This window comes from Rattus rattus, chromosome 8 (assembly GCF_011064425.1).
Source record: "Rattus rattus isolate New Zealand chromosome 8, Rrattus_CSIRO_v1, whole genome shotgun sequence".
In the NCBI taxonomy this organism is placed as follows: domain Eukaryota; kingdom Metazoa; phylum Chordata; class Mammalia; order Rodentia; family Muridae; genus Rattus; species Rattus rattus.
In genome coordinates, this window is record NC_046161.1 from 100,737,840 (window position 1) to 100,765,502 (window position 27,663).

A 27,663-nucleotide genomic window follows, 5' to 3' on the forward strand; every position below is an offset into this window, starting at 1 on the left:
CATTATTTACTAAAAGGGTTGACTGATAAGAGGAGAATATTTTTAGTCATAAATGATATTTAAAAATAATTCGTGGCTGAGGGCCAGATGATCAGATGTGTTTATTTTCCTCTCAAACTTGAAATCAACATTTTTCTCAAATGAAAGGTTTTTCTGGTTTGTGATTCTCTTAAAGGAAATTGCAGAGAGAGACAGTTAACATAGTTGATTTTGCTTTTTGAGACACAGTTTTTGTTTTGTAGCCCTGGGTGTTTTGGAACTCACTCTATATCAGGTTGACCTCAGATCTCTGCCTCTCTCTGCCTTGAGTGCTGGGATTGAAGGCATGTATCACCACTACGTCAGCCCTGCCCACTATTTATTTACTTTTAAAAACTTAAAATTTAAAAATTTTTAATTATTCTGTATCTGTGTGTCTTGAGTATAGGTTTGTGTGCTCGATTGCAGGGTTTGTAGAAGTCAGAGGAGAGCCTCAGAGCCCTAGAATTGGAGTTTTAGATGGTTGTGTATCGACACTTGGGTGTTGGCAACCTCAAAAGTAGTAAGTGTGAGCCACTTCCAGCCTCGTAAATATGGTTTTATTTTATTTGTTCATTGTTATTTGAAATAGGATTTCTCACTCCCCAGCTGTAAATATAATTTTTTTAAAGATTTATTTTATTTATTATGTATAAGTACATTGTAGCTGTCTTCAGACACACCAGAAGAGGGCATCTGATCTCATTACAGATGGTTGTGAGCCACCATGTGGTTGTTGGGATTTGAACTCAGGACCTCTGGAAGAGCAGTCAGTGCTCTTAACCACTGAGCCATCTCTCCAGCCCTGTAAACATAATTTTAAAGCTGAAAAAAAAAAACCGTCCTTTTAGCCTGTTGTAGTAGCTCATTCCTCTGTTTCTTCAGTACTTAATGGGATGGAGGCAGAAGGGAGAGAGTCATTCTCGCTGCATTGCTCACGGAGGCCAACCTGAGCTGCACAAGAGCTATTGTTAAAAACAGAGCCTGGGCAGTGGTGTTTCCTTCCTCACATCCAGCACTTGGGTGGCAGAGGCAGGCAGGTTTCTGAGTTGTAGGCAAGTGTGGTTAACACTGAGTTCCAAAATAGCCGGGGAGAACCCTGTCTCAAAAAACACAAGTAAGATAAAAGTACAAAATAGAACTGTGAGCTGGACCTTATGGTTGAATGGATAATCCAAGTTCCTAGGCTGAAGTAACCATTTTTTAAGGCTTCCTTGAGCTACAGAGTGCATTCGAGATCAGCCAGGGTATCTAGAAACTAGACTTAAAATGGAGGCCCGGAAGTAGGGTTAGGTGACTGGTAGAACGTCGTGTTAGCAGATAGGCGTCTTTAGGTTTCAAGTATAGCATGAATGTGTTATCGGAACTTTTTCTTATTTTCTTGTGCAATTTTTGGTTTTTAGGCAAAATGTTTCATGGATTTCAAAGCTGGAGGCACCTTGTGTCACATTCTTGGGGCTGCTTACAAGTACAAAAATGAACAGGGCTGGTAAGTTTTTAATCATTTCCATGTTTTGATGTGATGATGATACTTGATGTGAAATCATATTCTTTTTTATGTAGAGGATTCTGTAAGAATATTGGTGTTGATGGCAAGGAAGGGTCTTTTTTTTTTTTTAATAAATTTTTACTATTTCACTTTTTTTACAGACTTTTTCTCAAGATTGTAGGTTCAGTCAGGTGTGGTGGTGTGGATCTTTCACCCCAGCACTTGGGTTAGAGGCAGGCAGATCTTTGTAAGTCTGTAATGATCCCCTCAGAAAAAAAACAAAGCAAAACTTTTTATTAGGGAAATAGTATGTATTGTTTTGGGATAGTAGGGATTGAATTGAGGGCCTTGTGCACGCTAAGAATTTGTCCTGATCTACCTAGCTACAAGGAAACCACATACAAACACACACACACACACACACACACACACACACACACACACACACACACACACACACGCGGTAGTTTTGTTGTTTTATTGTAGCCTTAGCTGTCCTAAAACCCACTATGTAGACCAGGCTGGTTGAGTGGGAATCCTTGGTGATTTAATTGCATATTTGTAAAGTACAACTTATTTTCAGAATTGGAGTGCTGAGAAGTTTATGTCTCTGGATGTGGCAAAATTTCTTTTTTTTTTTTTTTTTTTTTCTTTTCTTTTTTTAAGAGCTGGGGACCGAACAGGGCCTTGCACTTGCTAGTAGGCAAGCGCTCTACCACTGAGCTAAATCCCCAACCCCACAAAATTTCTTAATAACTTGGTTTTCTTCTGAAGGATACAGTTAACTTCTTTTAAAAAAAAATCTTGGGCTGGAGAGATGGCTCAGGGGTTAAGAGTACTGACTGCTCTTCCAGAGGTCCTGAGTTCAATTCCCAGCAGCCACATGGTGGGTCACAACCGTCTGTAATGGGGATCCAATACCCTAGTCTGATGTGTCTGAAGACAGCTATAATGTACTCATATAAATAAAATAAATAAATCTTTTTAAAAAAATTCTTACTTTAAAAGGTTTAGTACATTTTGGGGCTGGAGAGATGGCTCAGGAATTAAGACCAATGGCAGTTCAGAGGTCCTGAGCTCACTTCCCAGCAACCACATGGTGGCTCACAACCATGTGTAGTGGAATCTGGTGCCCTCTTCTGGTGTGTCTGAAAACAGCTACAGTGCACTCACATTCATAAAATAAATGTAATGCCCCCTTTTGGCATGCAGAAGTACATGCAGATAGAGCACTCAGATACATAAAATAAATAAATAAATGTTTTAAAAAGTTTTATTACATTTTTATATATTTACATGTGTGCAGATGCCTCTCCTGGTGCATTTGTGGAGGGCAGAAGACAATCTTTGGAAGTCACCTCTTTTCCACCACATGGGTCTCAGGGATTGAATTCCACCCTTTAGGCTTGGTGCCAAGTCCTTAATCTCTGATCGTTTCAGTGGCTCAAAGTTAATGTATTAAATTGTTAACCAAAAGATTCCAAAGGGAATTTTTTTTTTACTGTATATATGATTGTATATATGTGTGAGATACAGTGTGGTTTTTTGATATGTGAATATACTATGATGTTTAAGTTAGGGAGATTTGGTTTTAATTGTGCTGGGGGCTTGAACAATATGCCTTTGGTATGCTATACACAGGCTTTCCCGTTATCTACGCCCCTAGTCCTAAATTATTATAATTAGCATATCTGCCACCTTAAATATTTTATTTTTCAAGCTGGATGATGAGTGCACAAGTATTTTACTTTTAAATTTTTCTACGGTCTGGAGTTAGGGGTCAGTGGGTAAAGGCAGTTTATCTAACTGACATCCTGCATTTAGTCTCCAGAACCCACAAGGTAGGAGAAAACTGAATCCTGCTACCTGTCCGCCAGCCTCCACACGTGTACTGTGGCCTGAGCTGCCCACCACACAGGGGCAAACTGTAAACACATGGAAAACAACAAGAAGTAGAGATCTAAAAGAATTTCTCAGTAAATATTTTAACTTCATAAGACAGATTTAATGAAGTTTTCAGTTTCAATAAATTACAAACTGTTAGTTTATTTCTTCATTCTTTGCCATCTTTTAATTTATGTGCTTATAATCCTAGCCCTTGGGAGGTTGAGGCAGTAAAGTCTTGAGTTCAGAGGTCACCCATCCTGAACTGTGCCTTGTTACCTCACGCTCCTCCTGCCTTCACTGATGGACCCTGGCTCTGCTTTCAGTTTAGTTTTGCTCTGCGAATTTGGTGCATCTACCATTCTCTTTGTTGTGTTTGTACCCTATCTCAGAAAAATGTATATCCTGTCTCAAAAAACATTTGTGTATATAATGTTCACACAGAGACCATCCATCCTGTGTGGAGTAGGCTCTCCCTCTGCTCATGTGCATGTGGCTCAGGGTGGAGCTCAGCCTCTCAGGTTTGAGGAGTAACCACTTTACCCACTGAGCCATCTTTCTGGTCCCTCCTGTTTAAATCTTTGTGGTACTCTCATAACAGTACAAATGTTCCTTACTTATTTCTGTCTTTCATCCATGTTTTGATTTTGGGTTCTTTTGAGGTGGCTAATATTGAAGACTGCAGCTAGTGTGTGTGTGTGTGTGTGTGTGTGTGTGTGTGTGTGTGTGTGTGTGTGTGTGTGTGTGTGTGTGCATATGCAGGGTTATGGTTCTTAGGAGATGGATACAACTGAGGACTGCAGTGCTGGGGTGTGAGGTTGAAGGGTTTGTCTGAGACAGAGTATCTCACTTTGTATCCCTGGCTGGCCTGAAACTCCTCCCTATATGCACCAGTCTGGCCTGAAACTCAAACCTGCTCACTACTGCCTCTAGAACGCTGGGATTACACCTCCATACCCTGCCAGTGCTGGCTTTTTATTATCAACCTTTAGGTAGCTTTCATGGTATGATTTTGTAGGTAATTCCACATCTGGGCTATTGTAAATCGGATTGCAGTAAAAAGGAGAACCACTATTTATTGTATTGGCATAGACACCAGTGTACTGGGCACATACCCAGTAATGATGTATGCATAGCCTGCTGTGTGTTCAGTTTTAATTTTCGAGGATGTATACCATCCTGGTTGTTGGTTTATTTTTGCTTTTTATTTTTTTTTTTCAACCTGACATAAGCTAGAGTTATCTAAAAAGAGGGAACAACCTTCCTTGAGAAAATAATCGGTTTTTTTTGGCCTGTAGTAAGCCTGTAGGGCTTTTTTTTTTTTTTTTTTTTTTTAATTGATGTGGAAAGGCCCAGCTCACTTTGGGGGGGGGGCAGTCCAGAGGTGGCAAGAAAATAAGGAAGCAAACAAACAAGGCACAGGGAACTGAGCAGGCCATAAGAAATAAGCCCCGGTCTCAGCTTCAGTCCCTACGCCTGCTTCCCTGATGACGCACTCTGATCTGCAGCCAAACTAAACCACACGCTACTTTGCATAGTCGTTGAACTCACTGTATCCTCCTCCCTTATGCTGGGGACTCCGCCTGCCAGCAGCATCTTTTCTTTTCTTCCTTTCTTTCTCTTTTTTTTGAAGACTTATTTATTTTTATTTATATAACTATACTGTAGCTGTCTTTAGACACATGGGAAGAGAGTGTTGGAAGTGTTGGATCTCATTACAGATGGTTGTGAGCCACCATGTGGTTGCTGGGAATTGAACTCAGAACCTCTAAAAGAGCAGTTAGTACTTTTAACCGCCAAGCCATCTCTCCAGCCCATCTGAGCAAGCTTGCTTAGTGCTCTACTGCTAAGCCACATCCCTTTCCCCTCTCTGCTTAAAAAGTATTTTTTTTTAAAGTTGCTAGTCTAACATATGCTCTGTAGGCTTAGGCTGGCATTGAACTTAAACCATCATGGCTTAGTCTTGAAAAGTCAGGATATAGCCCTGAACTACCAGATTCAGCCTTAATAACATTTCTTTTTTTTTTTTTAAGATTTATTCATTTATTATATATAAGTACACTGTAGCTGTCTTCAGATATCCCATTTTTTCTTTTATTTTTGAGAGCACCATGTGGTTTGCTGGAATTGAACTTTTGTAAGAGCTAAGATGGTCTAGCCCCTTAATGTCATTTCATTTTTTTCCGCTTCTCAAGTATCCCATTTTTTATTATTTTTGTAATCTTTGTAGCAAGATGGTATATTGTTGCTGTGAAGAGGTAACTCTTAGAAAGAAAACCTTTAAAAGGGGGCTTTGCATGCTTAGCATGGAGGTAGACAGACATGGTGCTAGAGCTGTCCAGCTTAGAACCTTACATCCTGAGTCTCAGGCAGCTGCTGCAGAGTCTCGGGGTCTGGTGTAGTCTTTTGAAACCTTAAAACCCACACCCAATGACATGCCCTCTCCCACAAGGCCATTTCACTAGCTGGGGACCTAGAAGTCAAACACAGCCTATGGAGGCTAGTCTCATTCAGCCCCCAGACTGTGAGTAAACACTCTAGCCAGAATGAATGGACTTGGGCTGGAAAAGCTTTATTTGGAATACACTTCTAGGTCTTTCACTGAAGGACAGTGGGTCGGGAACTAAAGCCGGCCCTCCCAAATCAATCATCAATCTAAAAATTCCTCACAGACATTGCCACAAGGCTAATCTGATTTGTGTTATCTCTCAGTTGAGACTTCCTTAAATGACTCTAGGCTGTCAGGTGGACAGCTGATGCTAACTGGGACAGATGAGATGATGCCTCATTTCAGGTTTGAGTCGAGTTTCCTTGATAAATTGGGGGATTAAACTTTTTGCATGTTGGCCATTTGTTTGCCCTTTCCATTTGGGTCTTTTCCCATTTTAAAGTCAGACTTTTATTTCAGTTCTTTATAGTAGATTCTTTATACTGACCTTATAAGATCAATCTGTATTTTCAAAAAAGTGCTCAAAGATGTCTGCATGGTCCTGGTTTATAATCTCAGTGTGGGAAATATGAGGCAGGATGATCAGGAGTTCAAGGATCCTCAGCCACATGGTGATTTTGAGGGCCACTTGGAACATAAGAAGTTTGTTTCCAAAAAAAAAAAAAATAATTCTCTAGATTGTTTTCATGTCTTCCTTGAGGAGTGGTCGCCTGCAACTTGTCTTCCTAGTACCAAGATAGTTCAGATTTTTTAAGTTGTGAAGACTGTATCTGCTAAATGGCATAGTTTAAATGCTGCTTTCTTACTTAATGTAGGCTTTAAAATACAACGTAAAAAAGATTCAAAACAACTTTCTTATTCTTAAGTTCATACCTGTAGGGGTTGGGGATTTAGCTCAGCGGTAGAGCGCTTGCCTACGAAGAACAAGGCCCTGGGTTCGGGTCCCCAGCTCCGAAAAAAGAACCAAAAAAAAAAAAAAAAAAAAAGTTCATACCTGTAGCTGAAAGTAACTTTTTGTGTGCTTAAATATGATTAATCTGTCTCTCCCTGCGAAGCCATTTCCAGGATGTGTCTCTAGGCTTTTTCTTGGTTTCCTGACACTCACCCACCTTTTGGATTTAAGGTCTCATACCTTACCGTTATCATTGGAAATTCCTCACTGATTTTGATCTTCCCCACCACCTGGTCTCAGTGAATTTTGTGTTTTGCCTTAGAAAGCTTGGCTGTAGAGTCTTTTATGGACCTACTTTCCCAGTGCTGCTTCCTGGGATAAGAAGGCTGTCTGTGGGGACTTTCATCATTGTCTCCCGTGTTTACTTTTCAAACACTGGAGAGAAATACATACATGTTTTGGAACTTTCTGGAATGTAGAATATAATTTTAACATGACTTACTGAAAAATAAACATTTTAATTTAATTTTGATGTACGTATGTGTGTTTATTTTGGGGTTGTGTCTGTACATACATGCAAGTGCCTTAGCACCAGATCCTTTGGAGCTGGGGTTACACAGTTGGGAGCCACCTGGTGTGGGTGCCTAACCAGGCCTGAGGTTAGTGTAGCTTTCACCTTCCTTCGCCGAGTTCTGAGCGATTATTTTCTCTGATGTTCACATGTGTGCTGTGGTATCCATTCGTGTGTCATACTTTCTATTTTGTAAAATAACTACAATTCCTTTTTGCTTTTCTGAGATAGGGTTTTTGTTGTTTTTGGTTTTGATTTTTATAGTGCTATAAAATAAAATTTTATAGTGCTATAAAATTTTATAGCACTATAAAATCACAGAGATTTGCCTGCCTCTGCCTCCTTAATACTGTGATTAAAGGCAGGCGTTGCCATTCCCAGCAGCTCAGTAACTAATATCGTTTGTACGTGTTCATGGGCACAGGCATCATGTAGAAGTAAGAGGACAACTGCTGAGTCCGTTTACCTACCGTGAGGTAGTAGGGATGGCACTCAGGTTGTCAGCCTTGTCAGCATCTTTACGGCTGAGCCATTTACCAGCCGTAAACAATATGGCTCTTGTACTGCTTGGGGTTGAATCCCATCCTCTTTATATGCTAGGCATGCATTCTGTCACAGACTGTGTCCCCAGCCTTGTGAACTACTTTTCTGTAACGTGTATTATATCTTAGACTGAAGGAAAGTAGCAATTCATGACATTGGTACTTTGTTTTGACTGGGGTATGTATGTCTTTAAAGAAAATTTAACCTTTTTTTTTAAAAGATTTATTTATTTATTATATATAAGTACACTGTAGCTGTCTTGAGACACAACAGAAGAGGGCATCAGATCTCATTACAGATGGTTGTGAGCCACCATGTGGTTGCTGGGACCTCTGGAAGAGCAGTCAGTGCTCTTAACCGCTGAGCAATCTCTGCAGCCCTTAACCTTTTTTTTTTTTTTTAACTTGTTTTTTTTTTTTTTTTTTTTTTTGTTTTATGTTTTTCTGGAGCTGAGGACCGAACCCAGGGCCTTGCGCTTGCTAGGCAAGCGCTCTACCACTGAGCTAAATCCCCAACCCAACCTTTTTTTTTTTTTAATGTGTGTGTCTGTGTGTAGGTCAGAGGACGCTTGGGAATCTGTTCTTTTCTTCCACTGTGGACTCTGCAGAATGAGTCATCTTTGGGGCTAGCTTACGTTAAACCCATTTAACTTACATTCCACAGCCCAGTTTTCTCTGGTTTAAGGCTGGCTGAAGAGGAAGTTAGTAAAACTGTTTCCCTCTGTTAGGCGCAGATTCGACCTGCAGAACCCATCGAGAATGGACCGTAATGTTGAGATGTTCATGAACATCGAGAAAACATTGGTACAGGTAAGTCGGAGAGAGAGATGGGCCCTGTCCCACCTCTCCTTCGTCTCAGCTTTTCCTCTTTCCCTTCTGTCATGCTGGAGATAGGGCTGCTCTAGTCCCAGACTGTCAGCCTGGCAATTCTGCCTCCGTACCCCTAGTCGTAAATGTAGATGCACGAGCCACTACCTCAACCTAGAAGTTTATTTCTCTTAGATATGCCTCTAATCCTAAGACTGTCTTTGTTAGATTGCAGAAGGCAAAGGCAAGGGCTTGGGTTGAAATACATAATTTTATCGTTTTTATGTGTGTTGGGATTAGAGCTGTAATTGATCTGGTCATCTAAGACTGATAAGGGTCAAACAAAATTTTTGTTTTCTTTTCTTATTTTTGACACTGGGTCTCTTAGTCCTGAGTTCCCTGAACCTCGCTATGTAAACTAGAACTAGGCTGTCCTGAAACTTACTATGTCGAGCAGGCTGGACTTAAACAGATTCTTCTTCCTGTATCCCAACTGCTGGATTGAAGGCATGTGTGATGTTCTCTTTGCTTACGTCTTTTATTTTTTTTTTTTTTTATTCTTTTTTTCGGAGCTGGGGACCGAACCCAGGGCTTTGCGCTTCCTAGGCAAGCGCTCTACCACTGAGCTAAATCCCCAACCCCTCTTACGTCTTTTATTATTTGAATCCTTTTTCTCACTTTGAAGTCCTAGAGTTGGTGAAGCCATAGGGCACTGAAATCTTCCTGTCCGTCCCCCAAGTGCTTAGGGTAGATAGATAGGTGCGTGCCACAGCCTGTCGCTTTTGTTCTGTTTCTCTGTACTGTAAGCACTCTTCATGATGGAGACGTTATTATACAGTCATTTTCTTTGGATTTATTCCATGGTTCTATAATAAATATCCACTTTCCTCTAAGCTGGATCATAATTTGAATGTAAGAATGCTTAAATTTCTGTTTCCAAGTTTTTGGTTTTGTTTTTCTCTTTTTGGGGGTAGGGGTGGTTTTATGTTGCTGAGAATGGAACCTGGCGTGTGAGCAAGAACTACACCTCTGACGGGCGTTTCCACCCCATGGTTTTCTGCGTGGCTGGAGGGTTTGTTTGTTTGGATTTGGAGACAGGGTTTCTCTGTGTAGTCCTGGCTGTCCTGGACATGTCCTACACTGTTCAAAATTAATTATTTTTATGTGTTTGCATAACATCTAATTGTGGGCACCTGTACCATGGCGTGTGTATAGAAGGGAGAGACCCGCTGGTGGAGCAGTAAGTTTTTTCTCCCCGCTCTCTCGCGGTGCTGGGGATTGAAATTGGGTTCATGGCTTGCACAGCAGGCATTCTCATCACGCTACACTAGCTCTGATTAAAACAATCTTAGTTTATTGGTTTATGTATGAGTGTTGTCTGTGTGTCTGTATCATGTACATGCAGTGCATACAGAGGTCCCTGTAACTGGAGTGAGCTGCCATGTGGGTACTGACAGCTGGACTTGAGTCTTCTAGAAGAACAGCTGGTCGTCTTAACCATTGCGATCTTTCTCTACCTCACGTTTTTGAGAAAGAATATCACTGAATCTGGACCATAGCTGATTTGGTTAGTGCGTGGTGGGGAAGCTCCTGGGATGGTTCCTTGTCTCTTGGAAACATTGGAAACATCAGTTTGGACTACAGATGTGTGCCATCACTCCGGCTTCTGTGAGCACTGGACACAGAATCCACTCCTTATGGTTATCCTTATTCAGCACTCTACCCACCGAACCATCTCCCCTCCCTCCCTTCCTCCCTCCCTCCCTTTATTTTGAGATAAGACTATCATATTATATATCAAAAAATGTCTTTCAAGCCAGGCATAGGGGAACACACCTTTAATCTCAGCAGTCAAGGAGGCAGAGGCAGGTGAATCTCTGAGATTGAGGTCAGCCTGCTCTACAGAGAGAAATCTGTGGCTATGTAGAGAAACCCTATCTTACTCCCCAACCCACCACCCAAAAAATCCAAACAGGTTGTTTTCGTATGTTAAGAAATGTACGTTGGTGGCTCACAACCATCTGTAAAGAGATCTGATGCCCTCTTCTGGTGTATCTGAAGACCGCTACAGTGTACTTATATATAATAAATGAATAAATCTTTAAAAAAAAAAAAAAAAGAAATGTACGTTTAAACATCACCTTTAGCCGCTATGAGGAGGAGTGATCACAGGCCCCTGACCGTGAGATGGCTCAGTGGGTAAAGGCACTTGATGGCTCACATGGCAGAAAGAAAGAATGCCTCCACTTGTCTGGTGACTACATGTGTGCCATGTGTACACATCGCCACACACAATCAGAAAAATACGCTATAAGAATGATGAACAGTCAGTGGACATGATCTCAAGACCATCTGAATTTCAAAGTCTGTCTTTTTGTCTTCTCAGAACAACTGTCTGACTAGACCCAACATCTACCTCATTCCAGACATTGATTTGAAGTTGGCTAACAAGTTGAAGGATATCATCAAACGGCATCAGGTAATACGTGATTGCTTTATTGCTGTGATAGTAAGCTTTTAATAAATGCCAAATTTTGCACTTGGTATGTGAAAAGACTTCGATGGAAGGATTTCTCGGAGTTCTTATATAGCCTAATAGGATCATTAGTAGTTACTGGGATGAGTTAGTGGTAGTGTTAGATTTTGTTTCAATAGTTAAAAGTGGCCCATATAATCTCTTAACTCAGAATGTGTGAAGTCCTGTTAGTCTGCTCTCTCCCACCCTCATCCTCCAACAACCAGTTGTATTTTTTTATGTATGTCCTTTTTGTAAAATGAATGGAAAAAATCTGGATTTCAGGCACATATGATAGTGCATGCCTATAGTTATTAGAGGCTTCTTGAGAGACTACCGAGGCAGTGTGGCAAAACTTTCAAAAAGGACAAAACACTGTTCTCTGCAGCTGGTGCTTGATTATCTTACTTCATTTTTTTTAAATTTACTTTATTTATATAAGTACACTATAGCTGTCTTCAGACACACCAGAAGAGGGCATCAGATCCCATTACAGATGGTTGTGAACCACCATGTGGTTGCTGGGAATTGAACTCGGGACCTCTGGAAGAGCAGTCAGTGCTCCTAACCACTGAGCTATCCCTCCAGCCCCCATCTTACTTCATTTTAAGCTGAGATTTTTTTTGTTATTGTTGTTGTTTACTGCAATGTTGGTTTCACCATAGTGATGCCTATGACAGGTACATTATGTGACAGTGTTTCACTAAGGTCCAGAATTGGTTTAGCAGCCTCATGAAATACCTTCTTTTTCCTGCCATAAAAAATGTGTATTTGGGGTTGGGGATTTAGCTCAGTGATAGAGCGCTTGCCTAGGAAGTGCAAGGCCCTGGGTTCGGTCCCCAGCTCCGAAAAAAAGAACCAAAAAAAAAAAAAAAAATGTGTATTTGCTTTTAGTAAAATATCTAACATGCCTTAAAAGCAAATAGTTTATAGATAGATAAAGCTCTCTGTATATAATTATAGATGTTGTAGCCATTTCTTCACAAGTAACATACTTTCCAAAGACAGAAATAGTATATGTCTTAGGGTTTCATTGTTGTGATGAGACCCCATGACCACGTCAACTTTTAAAATGACAAGATTTAATTGGGGCTGGCCTACAGGTTCAGAGGTTCTGTCCATTATCATCAATGTGGGAGCATGGCAGCTTCAGGTAGGCATGGCGCTGGAGGAGCTGAGAGCCCTTCCTCTCGTTCCAAAGGAGGCTAGAAGACTGGTTTCCACATTTGGAAGGAGCGTCTCATTTTCCACCCCAACAATGGCACACTTCCTCCAAGAAAGCCCCACCTATTCCAGCAATGCCACACCTCCTTATAGTGCCAATCCCTGGGCCCAGCATATTCAAACCACCACTGTATAGCATTGTGTAACACAAATAGTACACTGTGTTGTCAGGTGGGGCTGGCCATCCTCTTCCTTGTAGAGTAAGTACTACTACTTTCAACAAATTCACTTTTTCTCTTTTGGGGTGTCTGTTACGTGATAGTCCCATGGAGTTTAACTTCCTGTGCTTGTTAAGGGCCAGAAATTGAATAAATTAACCTATTTCTTGCTTTTTAGCTCAGATTCGGAATTATTTCTACAAATATTCCTAGAGGCAATTGCTATTTTATGATGTTTATATGACGAGCTTATTTATTATTACATAAGGAGTAATGGCTATTCTCCAAGGATACCCTTGAAAGGGACACCAGGTTTTCTAGTTGGTTTCATAAAGTCTTCTAGGTACTGCTAGAGTTCAAAATCAGGACTTCACATACGGTTTGCTCTTGGATTGAGTTTTGACTTAACGCTAGCTCTGGTTTCACAGCATTGCAGGGAGTCACTCGTGATAACAATACTGTTCTTGAACTGTAGTCATCTCAACTTCACTGGGACATGTTAATGAGTTAATGGCCAACACCGAGTCTGTCTGTCTGTCTGTCTGTCTGTCTGTCTGTCTCTTACCTAGTTGATGCAGGGTTTTACTGTGTAGTCCTGGCTGGCTTGGGATTTACTATGCAGACCAGATTGGCGTTAAGGTCACTAAATCTGCCCGCTTCCGCCTCTGGAGTACTAGGGTAATAAAAGGCTCGTGTCATTGAGCCAGACTTACTTATTACTTACTTTTAAATGTTTGTATATGAGAGTACCTGTGGAGACTAGAGGAGGGCATGAGGTTTCCTGGAACTGCTCATGTAAGGATGCTGGGATCAAGGTCCTTTGCAACAGCAGAGGGCGCTCTTAACCTCTGAGGCATCTTGCTCACAAAATTCTTGAGAATCATTAGTTTATTATTCCTTTTCATGGCTGCAGACATGGCTCAGGGGCTAAGAGCATTTGCTGCAATTGTAAAGGACCTGGATTCATTCGTTTGCAGCCACACAGTAGTTCACAACCATCTGCAACTCTCGTTCTAGTTCATCTGAAGTTCTCTTCTGACTTTTTAATATTTATTTATTTTATGTGCAGACACACCAGAAGAGGGCATCAGATCTCATTACAGATGGTTGTGAGCCACCATGTGGTTGCTGGGATTTGAACTCAGGACCTCGGGAAAAGCAGTCAGTGCTCTTAACCGCTGAGCCATCTCTCCAGCCCCCTCTTCTGACTTTTATAGGCATCAGGAACATGTAGTGAAAAGACAAATACAGGCGAAACATTCACACACATAAGATAAATAAATCTTTTTAAAAACTCGTGGGGATATGGGGATTTAGCTCAGTGGTAGAGCAAGGCCCTGGGTTCAGTCCTCAACTCCGGGGGGAAGGGTTGCAGGGATTGGGGGAGAACCACAAAAAGACAAAATAGCAAAAATTGTGATGCTAGAAAGGTTCCTCTGGTTAAGAGCACTAACTGATCTTCCAAAAGACCCGAGTTTGATTCCTAGCACTCACACGACAGTTCACAACCTTCTGTTTCTTTAAGGCTTGGGGATTCAGCACCCTCTTCTGGCCTCCCTGGGCACCAGGCATCAGGTGGTGTACAGTCATACATGCTGGCAAAACACCGATAAACAGTGTACTGCTCTGCTTCACAGACGATGTGCACACAGTGACTCACTGCGTCATCTAATTAGTAGGCCACAGAGCTGAGGTCTGGTGCAGTAGTGACAGGCTCACTGGCCAAGGTTTTAAGTACACTCTTGTCCATTGGTCAACTTTCTAGTTATGGACACTCCCTTTCCACTTTCTGATAGCCATTCAGAAATGTATTCTGATAATCAGTGAGTCTGAAGGCCTTACTTAAGAGGCAGATAACTATTTTAGGTAGTTCTAAATTTTATTTTTTAGTTTTCGACAATAAAGTGGCATTACATTTACTATTTCAGATAACAAGTAAATATTCATCTTTCAAGGAGAAATGTAGGGGTGCCTTTATTTACTACTTAATACTGAATACTCGGCTTTTTCTTGTTTGTGTGGTCTCAAGAGTGAGCCTAAATGGCTTTGAGGGTTTTGTTTTGTTTTTTTAAAGATTAATTTACTGGTCTTTGGCCTAGCCATATTTTACCCTTAATTTTCATAGCAGTGTTCCAACATTGACATAAAGTGACAGCAGCAATGTACACTGGTTGATTCAGGGGTCCCATCTGTTAGTGATGTGGCCCCAGTTTATTTGCCAGACTTCATGTCAGATGATAATGATTGGTGCTGGACAGCTAAGGCAAGAGGGTCAAGAGTTTGAAACCAGCATAGGCTACATACTTGAAACTTGGGGACTTATTTTCGTATTTTCGTTTTAATTGTTTGTTCTTGTGAGACGGGCTCACGTAGCTTAGGCCAGCTTTAAAATGTATTTGAGGAAGGCCTTCAATCCTCTAGCCCTCTGTTGTCTCAAGCCCTTAGAGTGGATTACAGTCCCATTACAGTCACTGTTGATGTACTCCATGCTGCTTACTTATAATGACAGTGGAGTACTCTCAAGAACTTGAGGCTTGCTTATTGGAGGTAAAGGGACAACATTCTGAATGCTAACATATTCCTCAAGAAGTTTGATTCTTAGAGAATTTCTTGGTTTTGGATTAATGATGGTTCATAAAGCATATGCAAATATTCCCAAGTCTTGAAAAACTCAGACATTTGAAACACTTGATAAATATTACATCTTTACTTGTATATCTAGGAACACTGTTTTCTGTTGTTAACCACTATCCCTTTTCTTGACCAAAATGACCTTTATAGACATGCTTTTATATTTCTTAAGAGAATTGGATCCACATCTGATGCTTTGCTAGTCACGTGCCTTATTTTCATGTTACTATTTATTTGCTTTGCAGGGGACGTTTACTGATGAGAAGTCAAAAGCTTCCCACCATATTTACCCATACCCTTCCTCTCAGGAGGATGGTAAGTTGCCTGTTGGTTGTAAGCGCCTCAGCACACACTGTACCGGAGGGGATGAGTAATGCTCACTGGTCTGAGGTGGAGCACTTGGTTCTTTCAGACGGTGAGACATAACCCGTGCTCTTCAGTGTATCTACCCGTTAGATTTTTTTTTTAATATAGCACCAATTTTATACTAACTGTTGATGTTTGCTGTGGACGGCTCAAAATACAGGGATATATGAGGCCAATGATTATTGACTATAACAGAATTCAGTAAACTCTGGTTGGATATCTATTTAAATCACCCAGGATGGCTTGAACACAGCCAAGACTACCTTAAACTTGAGACCTTCACACCCTTAGCTCCTGAATGTTGAGAATATGTGCTGTTAGCATAGGACTAGGACCCAGTCATTACCCACTGAGCTACACTTCCAGCTCTTCTCTCTCTATGCTACAACCCCACTTATTTTTTTCTCTCTCAGGTTTTAAATTTGTTTGGTGTAGGAACATGTGTATACATGTAGGAACCCTGCCACAGTGAGCTGTGTAGGGGCCAGAGGACATGCAGCTTGTGTGACTTGGTTTTGTGTGTATAGGGTCCTGTGATTCAAATTGAAGTCAGTTGCATTGGCAAGAGTATGGATTGGTTGGGCTTGACTGCCCTGGAACTCGTGCTTTTGATCAGACTGGCATAATCTTTGGGGATAATTTCAGGGTTCCTATGGCAATTTTTAGTAGTTTAAGAGAGCCCAGAGGTTCATTGGTGGTTCAGTGTTTAAAGGCTGGCAACCTGAGTTAAATTTCTGGGACCCATCTGGTAGGAGGAGAGCTCCACATGTTGTCTGTGGTTAGTTTGCCCATTGCTTTTGGTTCTGTAGTAGGACCGCATAAAGAAGAAGCTGCTGGTGCACATTCGTGCTCATGGCAGTCAGAGAGAGATACTGAGTCTTGATTGCTTTTTTTTATAGACTCTCCTTTATGTATGTTGGTTTGTTTGCTTGTTTCTTGAGGCAGCGTTTCTTTGTGTATCTTTAGTGGTCCTAGTACTAGCTCTGTGAACCATGCTGGCCTTCATCTCAGAAATCTGTCTCAGCCTCTCAAGTGCTGGGATTAAAGGCTGAGCTTCAGAGGTCTGCCTTTCTCCACTCACCCAGTACTGCAAACACGTATGCACCTCCACACTCACCTTTATGTTACTGCTTTCTAGGTTAGATTTATTTTACTTTTTGCGTATGAATGTTTTGCCTGCATGCATGTACGACATCTTGATTGTGCCTGTTGTCTTCCTTGAAACTTTGGGTTATGAATGGTTCTGAGCCAGTTTATATGAGCTGGGAATTAAACCTGGGCTATTTGCAAATTCAACTTGTGCTCCAGACTGCTGACCCAGACTTCCTGCCTCCCAGCTTTTTAACTAAGTACTGGGGTCTGAACTTTGGTGGCCAGCACTAGTGACTAGCCATCGCTCCAGCTCCAGAAATGTCCCTTTAATCTGACAAGTGGTTTTCAATTTGAAAACTTAAAATTTGGAGCACTTAACTTGCAGAGGACCAGGGTTTGTTTCCAGTAACTACAAGTACATTCTCAGCTGTCTATAACTATAGTTCCCTGCCATCTGACACAATGTCTGACCTCTGGGTTCCTGCACACATGTTGTATACATATATGACACTTGGGGGCACATACATACTACATTTTGTTAAGATTTATTATATTTATATGCGTACACTGTAGCTGTTTTTGCACACACACCAGAAGTGGACATCAGATCCCATTACAGATAGTTATGAGCCACCATGTGGTTGCTGGGAATTGAACTCATGATCTCTGGAAGAGCACTCAGTGCTCTTAACCCCTGAGCTTTCTCTGCAGCCCAAATATGGTTTGTTTGTTTGTTTTTTTTTTTTTCCTAACTAAATTGAGGTTATATTTTGATGCTTGTTTTTCTTTCAGAGGAGTGGCTGAGGCCAGTGATGAGGAGAGACAAGCAGGTGCTGGTGCACTGGGGCTTCTACCCTGACAGGTAATCCTAACTCTCCTGTGATTGTTCATGTTGGTCTTGATAATGGCATGTGCCTACAGGCCGTGAGGATGAAATCTATTATCATTTCCATCCCTTTGCTTTTCGAGAGAGGGTTTTTCTGTGTAGGCATGGCTGTCCTTGAACTTGCTCTGTAGACCAGGATGGCCTCAAACTCACAGAGATCTGCCTGCCTCTGCTTCTGCCTCCCAAGTGCTGGATTAAAGACAAGTACTCTTTCCACTCGGCCATTCTCCTGTACAGGAGACAAGCCATGGAGCCCATCCGGAATGGCATGATCCTGAAGCCCCACTTCAACAAGGACAACAGCATCAAGTGGACACTTGTTTCAACCAGCTGGCTCGAAAGATCCGTAGACTCAAGGCCAGGCAGGCGAAAGCACTTAGCATCCGGTCCCATCAGACCCATTGTGAGGTGCCCTACAGTTAGATACCACACCAATGTCGGGACTGGGGGCTTCAGCCTGAAGGAACTCAGGATGGCTGGTATCCCACAAGAACATGGCTCAGACCATCCACATCTCTGTGGACCCAAGGAGGCAAAACAAATCTACTGAATCACTGCAGGCCAACGTGCAGCGCCTATTCTTTTTTTTTTTTTTTTTTTTTTTTTTCCCCGAGCTGGGGACCAACCCAGGGCCTTGCGCTTGCTAGGGCAAGCTCTCTACCACTGAGCTAAATCCCCAGCCCAACGTGCAGCGCCTAAAGGAGAGCTACCACTTCAAGCTCATACTTTTCCCCAGGAAGCCTTCTCCTCCGAAGAAGGGAGACAGTTCTGCTGAAGAACTTACATTGGCTACCCAGCTAACAGGACCTGTGATGCCCGTCCGGAATGTGTACAAAAGGAAAAGGCCAGAGTCATCACGGAAGAAGAGAAGAACTTGAAGGCTTTTGCTAGTCTTTGTTTGGCCCATGCCAATGCCTGACTCTGGCATCCAAGCAAAAAGCTGCAGAGCAAGATGCTGAGAAGAAAAAGTAATGTCCACAGAGAGGAGAGAGCAAGGTGGAGTGGAGTATTATCACCACCCAGCTGCATTCCTCATTTCCATCTATCTCTTTATTCCTTTTTCATTTAATTTATGAGTACACTGTAGCTGTCTTCAGACACACCAGAAGAGGGCATCAGATCCCAGTACAGATGGTTGTGAGCCACCATGTGGTTGCTGGGAATTGAACTCAGGACCTCTGGAAGAGCAATCCATGCTCTTAACCACTGAGCCATCTCTCCAGCCTCTCTTTATTCCTTTTTTCTTTAACGTTTATATTATTTATAAACCTCTTTACACAGGTTCTCACTATGTAGTCCTGGCTCACCAGCTTACCATGTAGGCTAGGCTAACATCAGACTCAACCAAGCTCTCTACTACTGTCTTCCCAGTGTTGGGATTAACATTGTACTGCCATGCCTGTTTCCTTTTTACATTCCTTCCCTCCCTCCCTCCCTCTTTCCTTTCCCCTCTCCCTCTCTGAGGAATGGGTGAGGGATTGAATCCAGGTCTTTACACATGCTAAGGGGTAAAGCAACTTTATCGTTATAAATACTAAAGTGTAACTATTAAATACATACATGCAATCATATACTTAGGAAATGCAGTGTGTAGTCCAATGGCATTTGCAAGTATACAGTATGTACTGGGAAAATTAACATAATTAATGTTACTATTTTTTTTTTAAGATTTATTTATTTTATGTGAGTACACTGTAGCTGTCTTCAGACACACCCAGAAGAGAGCATCAGATCCCATTACAGAGGGTTGTGAGCCACCACGTGGTTGCTGGGATTTGAACTCAGGACCTCTGGAAGAGCAGTCAGTGCTCTTAACCACTGAGCCCTCTCTCCAGCCCAGTGAATTTTTTTCTAAGGTCCTGTTTTTTCAAAATACATAGCAAACTAAAATGCTTTTTAGGATAAGAATAAAGCTCATTATTACCATAACTATAAATGGCCACGTTTTAATTTCTTCCATAGCTCCCATCTCCCTTTAACCATTATAGAATATTATTATATGGAGCCCAAATTGTCTTTATTGTGTTTTTTTATCTTTTTTAAAAAAGATTTATTTATTTGCATGAGTACACTGTACTCAGACACCAGAAGAGGGCATCAGATCTCATTATAGATGGTAATTCCCATGTGGTTGCTGGGAATTGAACTCAGGACCTCTGGAAGAGCAGTCAGTGCTCTTAACCACTGAGCCATCTCTCCAGCCCATGTTACTATTTCTTTTCTGTTACTTTGTGGTCAGAGCCTTTAGGCTCTTGTCTTGACATAGGCAACTCCAATATATATGCTCTGGCATAAATATTATGTCAGCCAGGAATGGTGGCCACACCTTTAAACCAGCAGAGTTTGAAGCCCACTTGGCCTACAAAGCTACACAGAGAAACCCTCTCTTAAAAAACAAAACAAAGGGGTTGGGGATTTAGCTCAGCGGTAGAGCGCTTGCCTAGTGAGCGCAAGGCCCTGGGTTCGGTCCCCAGCTCCGGAAAAAAAAAAACAAAACAAAACAAAAAAAAAACCAAAACAAAAAGCCACAGGAATTTTATGACTAGAGTTACCGTTTCCTGGCACTTGCCCTATTACTGTCTGCTTGTGTGCCCGAGCACTGTTGGGGAAGACATGTGCTGCAGTAGAGGTAGCAGCCAGGAAACAGACATACAAGAAGTTGCAAGGCCAAGTTGTCCCTGTGGAGGTAAACTGCTACACATCAGTTTCTTTCTTCTAGTCTCCCTGTCCCAATATCTCATGCTAGTATGAATTCAGTGAATTGATCCATTGATAAAGTTTAACTCCATCATGGCCCAGTTACATTCTTTAGCCTGTGGACCTTGTAGGGAAGACTTCATATTTAAAGCATAAAATGATTTTACTTATCTCAAAGTGAGAGGTTTGTTGGCCAAAGTGGTCTCTTAGCATGTTATTAAGCCATTAATTAAGATGTATGTCTTTAAGGAAGGAATGGTGGGGGCTGGAGAGTTGGTTCATCAATCAGTTCTTACTGATCTTGAAGAGAATCCAAGTTTGGTTCTCAGCAGGCACATGCTACTCTGTAACTTCAATTTTAGGAGATCCAACTTCCTTTCCTTACCTCCATGGGCATCAGTCATTCACATGGTGTACAGACACGCAGACAAAATATTCATATAAAGTTAGTAAATTCACATAAAATTAGTAAAATTTTTAAAATTTGTATTGGTTCTTTGTGAATTTCATATCATGTGTCCCAAGCCCACTCATCTCCCCATCCCTTTGTATCAGTCCCCCTCCATTGCAACATCCTCCAAAAGAAGCAGCAGAAATCCTCTTGTGGAAGCTATAGCATGTCTCATAGTATTCTCTTCTGTTCACACATTTTCACTTTCAAATATTCATTGTAATGAGTCATTGGTCTGGTTCAAAGCCACTGGCTTCTGTTATAGCTCAGTATGGATCCTCACAGGGACCCCTGTCAGGTGTCGTAGGGATCTGTAGCTTTGGATCTGCTGGACTGCCCCCTTCACATTCTGCAGTAGTTCATATATTGTGTAGATAAGGTGGGGTGGGTCAACTCAAAGCCCTGCATCCCAACCTGGGTGGTGGCTGAATAGTCACCACACCATGAGGGCGAGCTCTCCAGCACTGCCCAACTGGTTCTCTCACTGTCAGAGCGGGCTAGCACTCTTGCGCCTACTCCCTTGGCTTCACACCATCAGGGCCAGCTCTTCTGTGCTGTCCAGTGAAGTGTTGGGCTTGCTGTCACCAGAAAGGACAGGCCCAGCTCTCTCCTTGTCTCAGACGGTGAGGGAATGAGCACATTTACGCCATGGCAGGCTCTCCTACTCTTATGCCATTAGTATTTTTTTTGATCCTTTTATTCTTTTTTTTTCTTTTTTCTTTTTTTCGGAGCTGGGGACCGAACCCAGGGCCTTGTGCTTGCTAGGCAAGCGCTCTACCACTGAGCTAAATCCCCAACCCCTAGTATTTTTTTTAAAGATGATTTTCTCCCTAATGTTTATGACAAATGAGTTTTGATCTTTTCAAAAACTATGCATGTTAAGTATTATGAATAAAATTATGTCTAATCCTGATGTTTTTCTTGTCAGAAATTACATTTCTGTTTACCTCTTCATCCACTGACTTTTTGGTTTTGGTTTGAGGTAGAATCTCTTTATGCATATAAGCTTTGAATTAGTGGTCCTTATGCCTGAGCTCTAGAACTTCTGGGACTGAACCCCTGTGCCCTTGGTGTCTCCTCTTTCCTACTTTCTCTGTTTCACCTTTTGTCTTTGTTACTGCCTGGTCTTGACAGACGGTATTTCCCTTCCGTCTCCCAAGTGCCTAGTACAACAGTCATGTATCATTGCATCTGGCATTTTTACATTTGTAATTGAAGACAATGTGTCATTAGTTCTATTAAATTTTAAGAATGTGTGTCTAGGGGCTGGAGAAGTGGCTCAGCGGTTAAGAGCACTGACGGCTCTTCCAGAGGTCCTGAGTTCAAATCCCAGCAACCACATGGTGGATCACAACCATCTGTAATGGGATCCGATGTCCTGTTCTGGTGTGGCTGAAGAGAACGACAGTGTACTCACATACATGAAATAAATAAGTCTTTAAAAAATAAGAATGTAGGGCTGGAGAGATGGCTCAGTGGTTGAGAGTACCAACTGCTCTTCCAGAGGTCCTGAGTTCAAATCCCAGCAACCACATGGTGGTTCACAACCATCTGTAATGTGGTCTGATGCCTTCTTTTTTTTTTTTTTCTGGGCTGTGGACCGAACCCAGGACCTTGCGCTTCCTAGGTAAGCGCTCTACCACTGTGCCAAATCCCCAACCCCGGTCTGATGCCTTCTTATGGTGTGTCTGAAGACAGCTACAGTGTACTCATATTTATAATAAATAAAAATCTTTAAAAAAAAATAAGAATGTATATCCATATATAGCCCAGACCAACCTTGAACTCAGTTTTTTCTGCTTTAGTCTTCTAAGTGCTGGGATGCCACTGTGCTTGTACATGTGCTGTCTTTTAATACAGTTTGAATTAATGAAGTAAGATTGGCATTGTACCTATTATGAACTATAATTGATAACTTTAACATTTGAGTTACTTCTTTTCATTAAGTACTTACAAGTTGATGTACCTCACTCCACCTTGTTTGTTTGTTTTGAGACAGGGTTTCTCTTTTTAAGCCCTGGCTATCCTGGAACTCACTCTGTCAACCAGACTGGCCTCAAACTCAGATTAGTCTCCTGAGTGCTGGGATTAAAGGCATGGGCTATCACTTTCTTTTAAATTTATTTTTATTTTGTGTGCATTGACGGTTTGCCTACATGTTTCTCTGTGTGAGAGGATCAGATCTTGGAGTTATAGACAGTTGCGAGGTACCATTTGTGAGGTACCATATGAATGGTAGAATTTGAATTTGGTTCTCCTGGGCAAACAGTATTTTTAACCACTGAGCCATTTCTCCAGCTTATGCTGCCACCTCCACCTTTTCTTAAAGGGTTTACTTATTTTATGTATATGAGTACACTGTTTTCATGCACACCAGAAGAGGGAATCATATACCATTACAAAATGTTTGTGAGCCACCATGTGGTTGATGAGAATTGAACTCAGAACCTCTGGAAACCACTCTTAACCACTGAGCCATCTCAAGCAAATGCCACCTCTTTTCTAAAAAAGCCTTTAAATTCCAGTGTAGCTATCAGAGAAAAGAATGTATGCTTTGACCACCTAGATTGAGCCTCAAATTTATGGCAAACTATATAACTATAGGATTGACAGTTCTTATGGACTTGGATCTGAGATTTAATCCTGTCTGTGTCCTTGTGAACAAGCCTCTATTACACATTCCAGCTGCTTTGACCTCTGTCATTCCATCCATGTGATTGTGTACTGGACTCTTAAAGCCATGAGCCAAAAGAAAAAGAAAAAAAAACTTCCATAAGTTGTTTTCCCAGAATTCCTGCCTAGCAGAGTCACAGAGCATCTAGCTTGTTAGTGTAGGAAATGGTGCAGGTCCTTCTTTCTGGACTTGATTTCTTTTTCATTTTTGTTAATAACTATGGCCTGCCCCCTGATACATTTATATAATACTTTGAAAGAATATAAAACTACTTTCCCCCTCATCATGGTAATCTTTGCTTGGTACATTGATTGACCAAAAGTTCCCACCCCACCCCCGAATCTTACATTTAACTGGTAAGCAAATTTATGAGATGTGTGGATGTCTGTGTGCATGCATATACACAAAAGCACTACACATGTAGAGAGCTGCTGGTTCCTGATACTTTTGAGCTTAATCCACAATAATCGTTATCATACAAATACTTGATCTAGTGTCTCTTTGGTTTTCTGGTTTATGTCATGTAAGATCAAACTTATTGGTGTTGTGAATTTATTGAACAGTATAGTAACTTTAACAATCTTTTCATGTACAGGACACTTATATTTATAATTTTTGGAATTGTTTTAATGCTTGTAGTGCTGGATTGCTGCTTGCTGATTGGAGGATATTGAGTAGGAGATGGGAGCAGAGATGATTTCTGTGGACATTGTGACATTGGTGAACATTCCAGGCTGTAGGGAGCATCAGACACGAAGTGCATTCTGACTTAGTGGCGTATGTCAGAGATGCCACTGAATCCTATTACCTTAGAGAGAAGTGAGAAGACAATACGGGGAGCCTAGAGGAAGTCCAGATTGTGAGACCCTTTATCTATCAACTTGACACAAGCTGGAGTCAGCAGAGGGAGAGCTTTGTTGAGGAGTGTCTCCCTGAGACCCAGGTGAAGGCAGTGTTTTCCAGTAGTGATCAGTCAGTGTGGAAGAGTGCAGGCTGCTGTGGGTGATGCCATCCTGGCCCCGCAGTCCTGTGTTCTGTCAGTTAGCAGGCTGAGCGCGCCATGAAAAGCAAGCCAGGCAGCAGCACCCTCTGGGTCAGCTCCTGCATCCAGGTTCCAGCCCTTCTTGAGTTCCTACCCTGACTTCCTCTAATGATAAGCTCTGACCTGGAAGTCTAAGCTGAATAAATTCTCCCTTCCCCAACTTGCTTTTTGGTCTTGTTGTTTTCATCATGGCAGTAGAAACCCTGAAGCCAATGTTTTTGTGAGGACTTTGATTTTAATCTTAGTAGTATAGAGTCTGTCCTAGTTTCTTTATATTGCTATCCTTGGAGATTATATTCTTGGCCAAAAGCAGCTTGGCAGGGGAGATGTTTATGTGGTTCCATGATTGAAGGTGAAGCCAGAGTGGGAACAGGGAGGTAGAAACTGAAGTGGAGACCAAGGGGGAATGCTGGCTCCTGGCAGCCTGCTTTGTCGCATGGCCCAGACCTGCCTGCCAGTGGTGCTACCAGCCACCGTAGGCTAGGCCTTCTACATTAATTACCAATCAACAGAGCATGTTGTCAACCTGCCGATATGCCAGTCTGATGGAGGATTTTTCTCAATTGAGGATCCCTCATTGACACTTGCTGCTGTCAGATCGTCTTAAAACAAAAAATAACCTGCTCAGAGTCATTAGAAATTTTTTTTCTTTTTTCTTTTTCTTTTTTCTTTTTTTCAGAGCTGGGGACCGAACCCAGGGCCTTGCGCTTGCTAGGCAAGCGCTCTACCACTGAGCTAAATCCCCAACCCCAGAAATTTTTGAATTGTAGAATGTTGTGCTAACTTTTTGAAAAGACCCTTCTCTTGGTATGTGAACAGCTCAGTTCTTGGGAAAGCAGTGGGCAGGGTAGGAAATGATTGTGGAGGGATTGGGGGTTGACGCTCAACATACTTTGAGGGCACACGTGGAACCTGAGTGTGCTTGCTGTGGAACAGTTACCACACATGAGCTAGGGACGTAGAACTGCCTGTTGGATGTCAAGTTTCAGATTTCCTTAGGGTACAGATGTAATACTTAAAAAATGGAACTTTGAAAACCTGAATGAGATCACCAAGAGAATTTTTCTGAACAGTCTTCCTAAGTTCTTGAATATGAAAGTGTGATGTTTGAGTTAATTATGATGTTTAATATGGCCGAAACTACAAGCTAGCTAGCTGTAGCTGAAGGCTGAGTGCTGGGTGTGAGGGAAAACAAATTCTGATGATAGCACAGACAAGAAGGCTGAGTTTTCAGGGGTTGTTTTGAGCAATGGGCAACATCTATTTAGAATTCTTTTTAACTAATTCAGGCAGGTTTTGGTTTGGTTTAGTTTTTTTTTTTTTTTTTTTTTTTTTTAAAGATTTATTTATTTATTATATATAAGTACATTGTAGCTATCTTCAATACACCAGAAGAGGGCATCAATCTCTTTACAGATGGTTGTGAGCCACCATGTTTGGTTGAACTCATGACCTCTGGAAGAAACAGTTTTCTCTCCAGCCCTTGGTTTAGTCTTATTGACAGTAATGAAACAGGTGTATTTTTTAAAGCACTGTTACTGTGTGTATATATAATGTGAGTGTGAGAGTAGGTGCACTCATTCCATGGCACATGTGTGGAGGTCAAAGGACACTCTATAAAGTCAGTTCTCCTACTCATGAGTTCTAGGAATTGAACTCAGTTTGTTAGGCTTGTGTGGCAAATCTTTTACCCATGATTCTGGCCCATCGATTTACTAAAAATTTTTTCTAATAATATTTGTAATACATATCCTTAGTGCTTGAATAGTCTTTCTAATCAGTAGACTTGGCTCTAATTTGTTTGTTTGTTTAATTTGCTTTATAGCTATGACACATGGGTCCATAGTAATGATGTTGATGCTGAAATTGAAGATGCACCAATCCCAGAAAAGCCATGGAAGGTAATGGATCTGTACAAAAGAAATTATTCTTGCCTGGGCATAGTGGTTGTTCTTAGGAGACAGAAGAGGGTAGATCTCTGGATTCAAGGCCAGCATGGTCTACGTCCTGAGTTCCAAGACAACAGCCATGTAGAGAGGCCCGTCCTGGGAAATGTGTTACTAGGCACACATGATGCATACACATTTGATTAGGCAAAATACCCATAATAATACACATAAATAAATAGTACAGATGAACTATTTTTACACACTGGTTGTCATTCTCTGCAATAAATTAATTTGTTTTTTGAAAGCTCTCGCCAGTCTGGCTTGTGCTGTCTCCGAGACGACTCTGCAGTCACTGCTGGCTTTGCTTTAGTAATGGTCACCTTGCCTCCTTCCCATGAGTATCCGAGAGGAAGCCCGCATCACATACAACTGTGTTGTCTAAGATGTCCCTTTAATGTCCTCAACTCAAGAACATATCTGTGATCCTGATGACATTTTAGTAAGGTCGTGGGTGTCAATGTGTGCAGTGCTTCAGAAGAACCCAGACCCGAGCCAGAGTGTGAGAAATGGGGGTGTGAGGTTCACCTGTAAGGAAGGTCTCGACAATGCCATTCCTTCGCCACCGTTACCAACATACTACACTCTGGAACTATAATCCAAGATGAAATCTTTGTTTTATTTTTTCTGTTTTATTCATACACGGTAGCCTGTGGTGTCCTGGAACTCCCCTCTGTAGACCAGACTGGCCTCGAACTCATAGAAATCCACCTGCCTGTGCCTCCTGAGTTCTGGGATTAAAGGTGAGCACCACCACCACCTGGTAAGAGATGTCCTTTAAAGGTTGTAGTGAGCCAGACTTTTGTTTGTAAACAGCTAATGATGTTCATTGCTGACCTTTTCCCAGGGAAAAAAACCCTTTTTTAAGATTTCTTTCTTTCTTTAATGTTTGAGAGCTCTGTCTTCATGTTTGCCCTGCTGGCCAAAGAGGGCTTCGGGTCTGATCACAGATGTCTTGAGCACTGTGATTGGTGCTGGGAACTGAGCACAGGATCTCTGGAAGAACAACCAGGGCTCTTAACTGCTGAGCCTTTTCTCCAGCCCCAGAAAAAATTTTCTTAAGAAAGTTTTAATTTGGGGTTGGGGATTTAGCCCTGGGTCAAGCGCAAGGCCCTGGGTTTGGTCCCCAGCTCCGAGAAAAAAAGAAAAAAAAAGTTTTAATTTTAATTTCTTTAATTTCTATGCTTTTAATTAGTAGAGCAAAATGAGCTTTTTAAAAAACTACAACCTGAGGGACTGGATGTGGTGACGCAGACCTTTGACACACACCTTTAATCCCCTCACTTGGGCGAGTGGATCTGAGTTGGAGGCTAACCTAGGCTATAGAAA

General features: G+C 41.7%; 1 protein-coding gene and 1 pseudogene across 1 annotated transcript in view; both read left to right on the forward strand.

The window, feature by feature from the left end:
• Smarcc1 (SWI/SNF related, matrix associated, actin dependent regulator of chromatin subfamily c member 1) overlaps positions 1-27,663 on the forward strand; it is a 101,503-nt gene that overhangs the window by 5,691 nt on the left and 68,149 nt on the right. Inside the window, exons 3-8 of the mRNA XM_032910749.1 lie at positions 1,422-1,507; positions 8,574-8,655; positions 11,039-11,131; positions 15,426-15,495; positions 17,431-17,500; positions 26,214-26,289. Coding sequence (XP_032766640.1) covers positions 1,422-1,507; positions 8,574-8,655; positions 11,039-11,131; positions 15,426-15,495; positions 17,431-17,500; positions 26,214-26,289 — 477 coding nt within the window. The remainder of the gene's footprint in view (positions 1-1,421; positions 1,508-8,573; positions 8,656-11,038; positions 11,132-15,425; positions 15,496-17,430; positions 17,501-26,213; positions 26,290-27,663) is intronic.
• On the forward strand, positions 17,530-18,496 carry LOC116907658 (annotated as a pseudogene).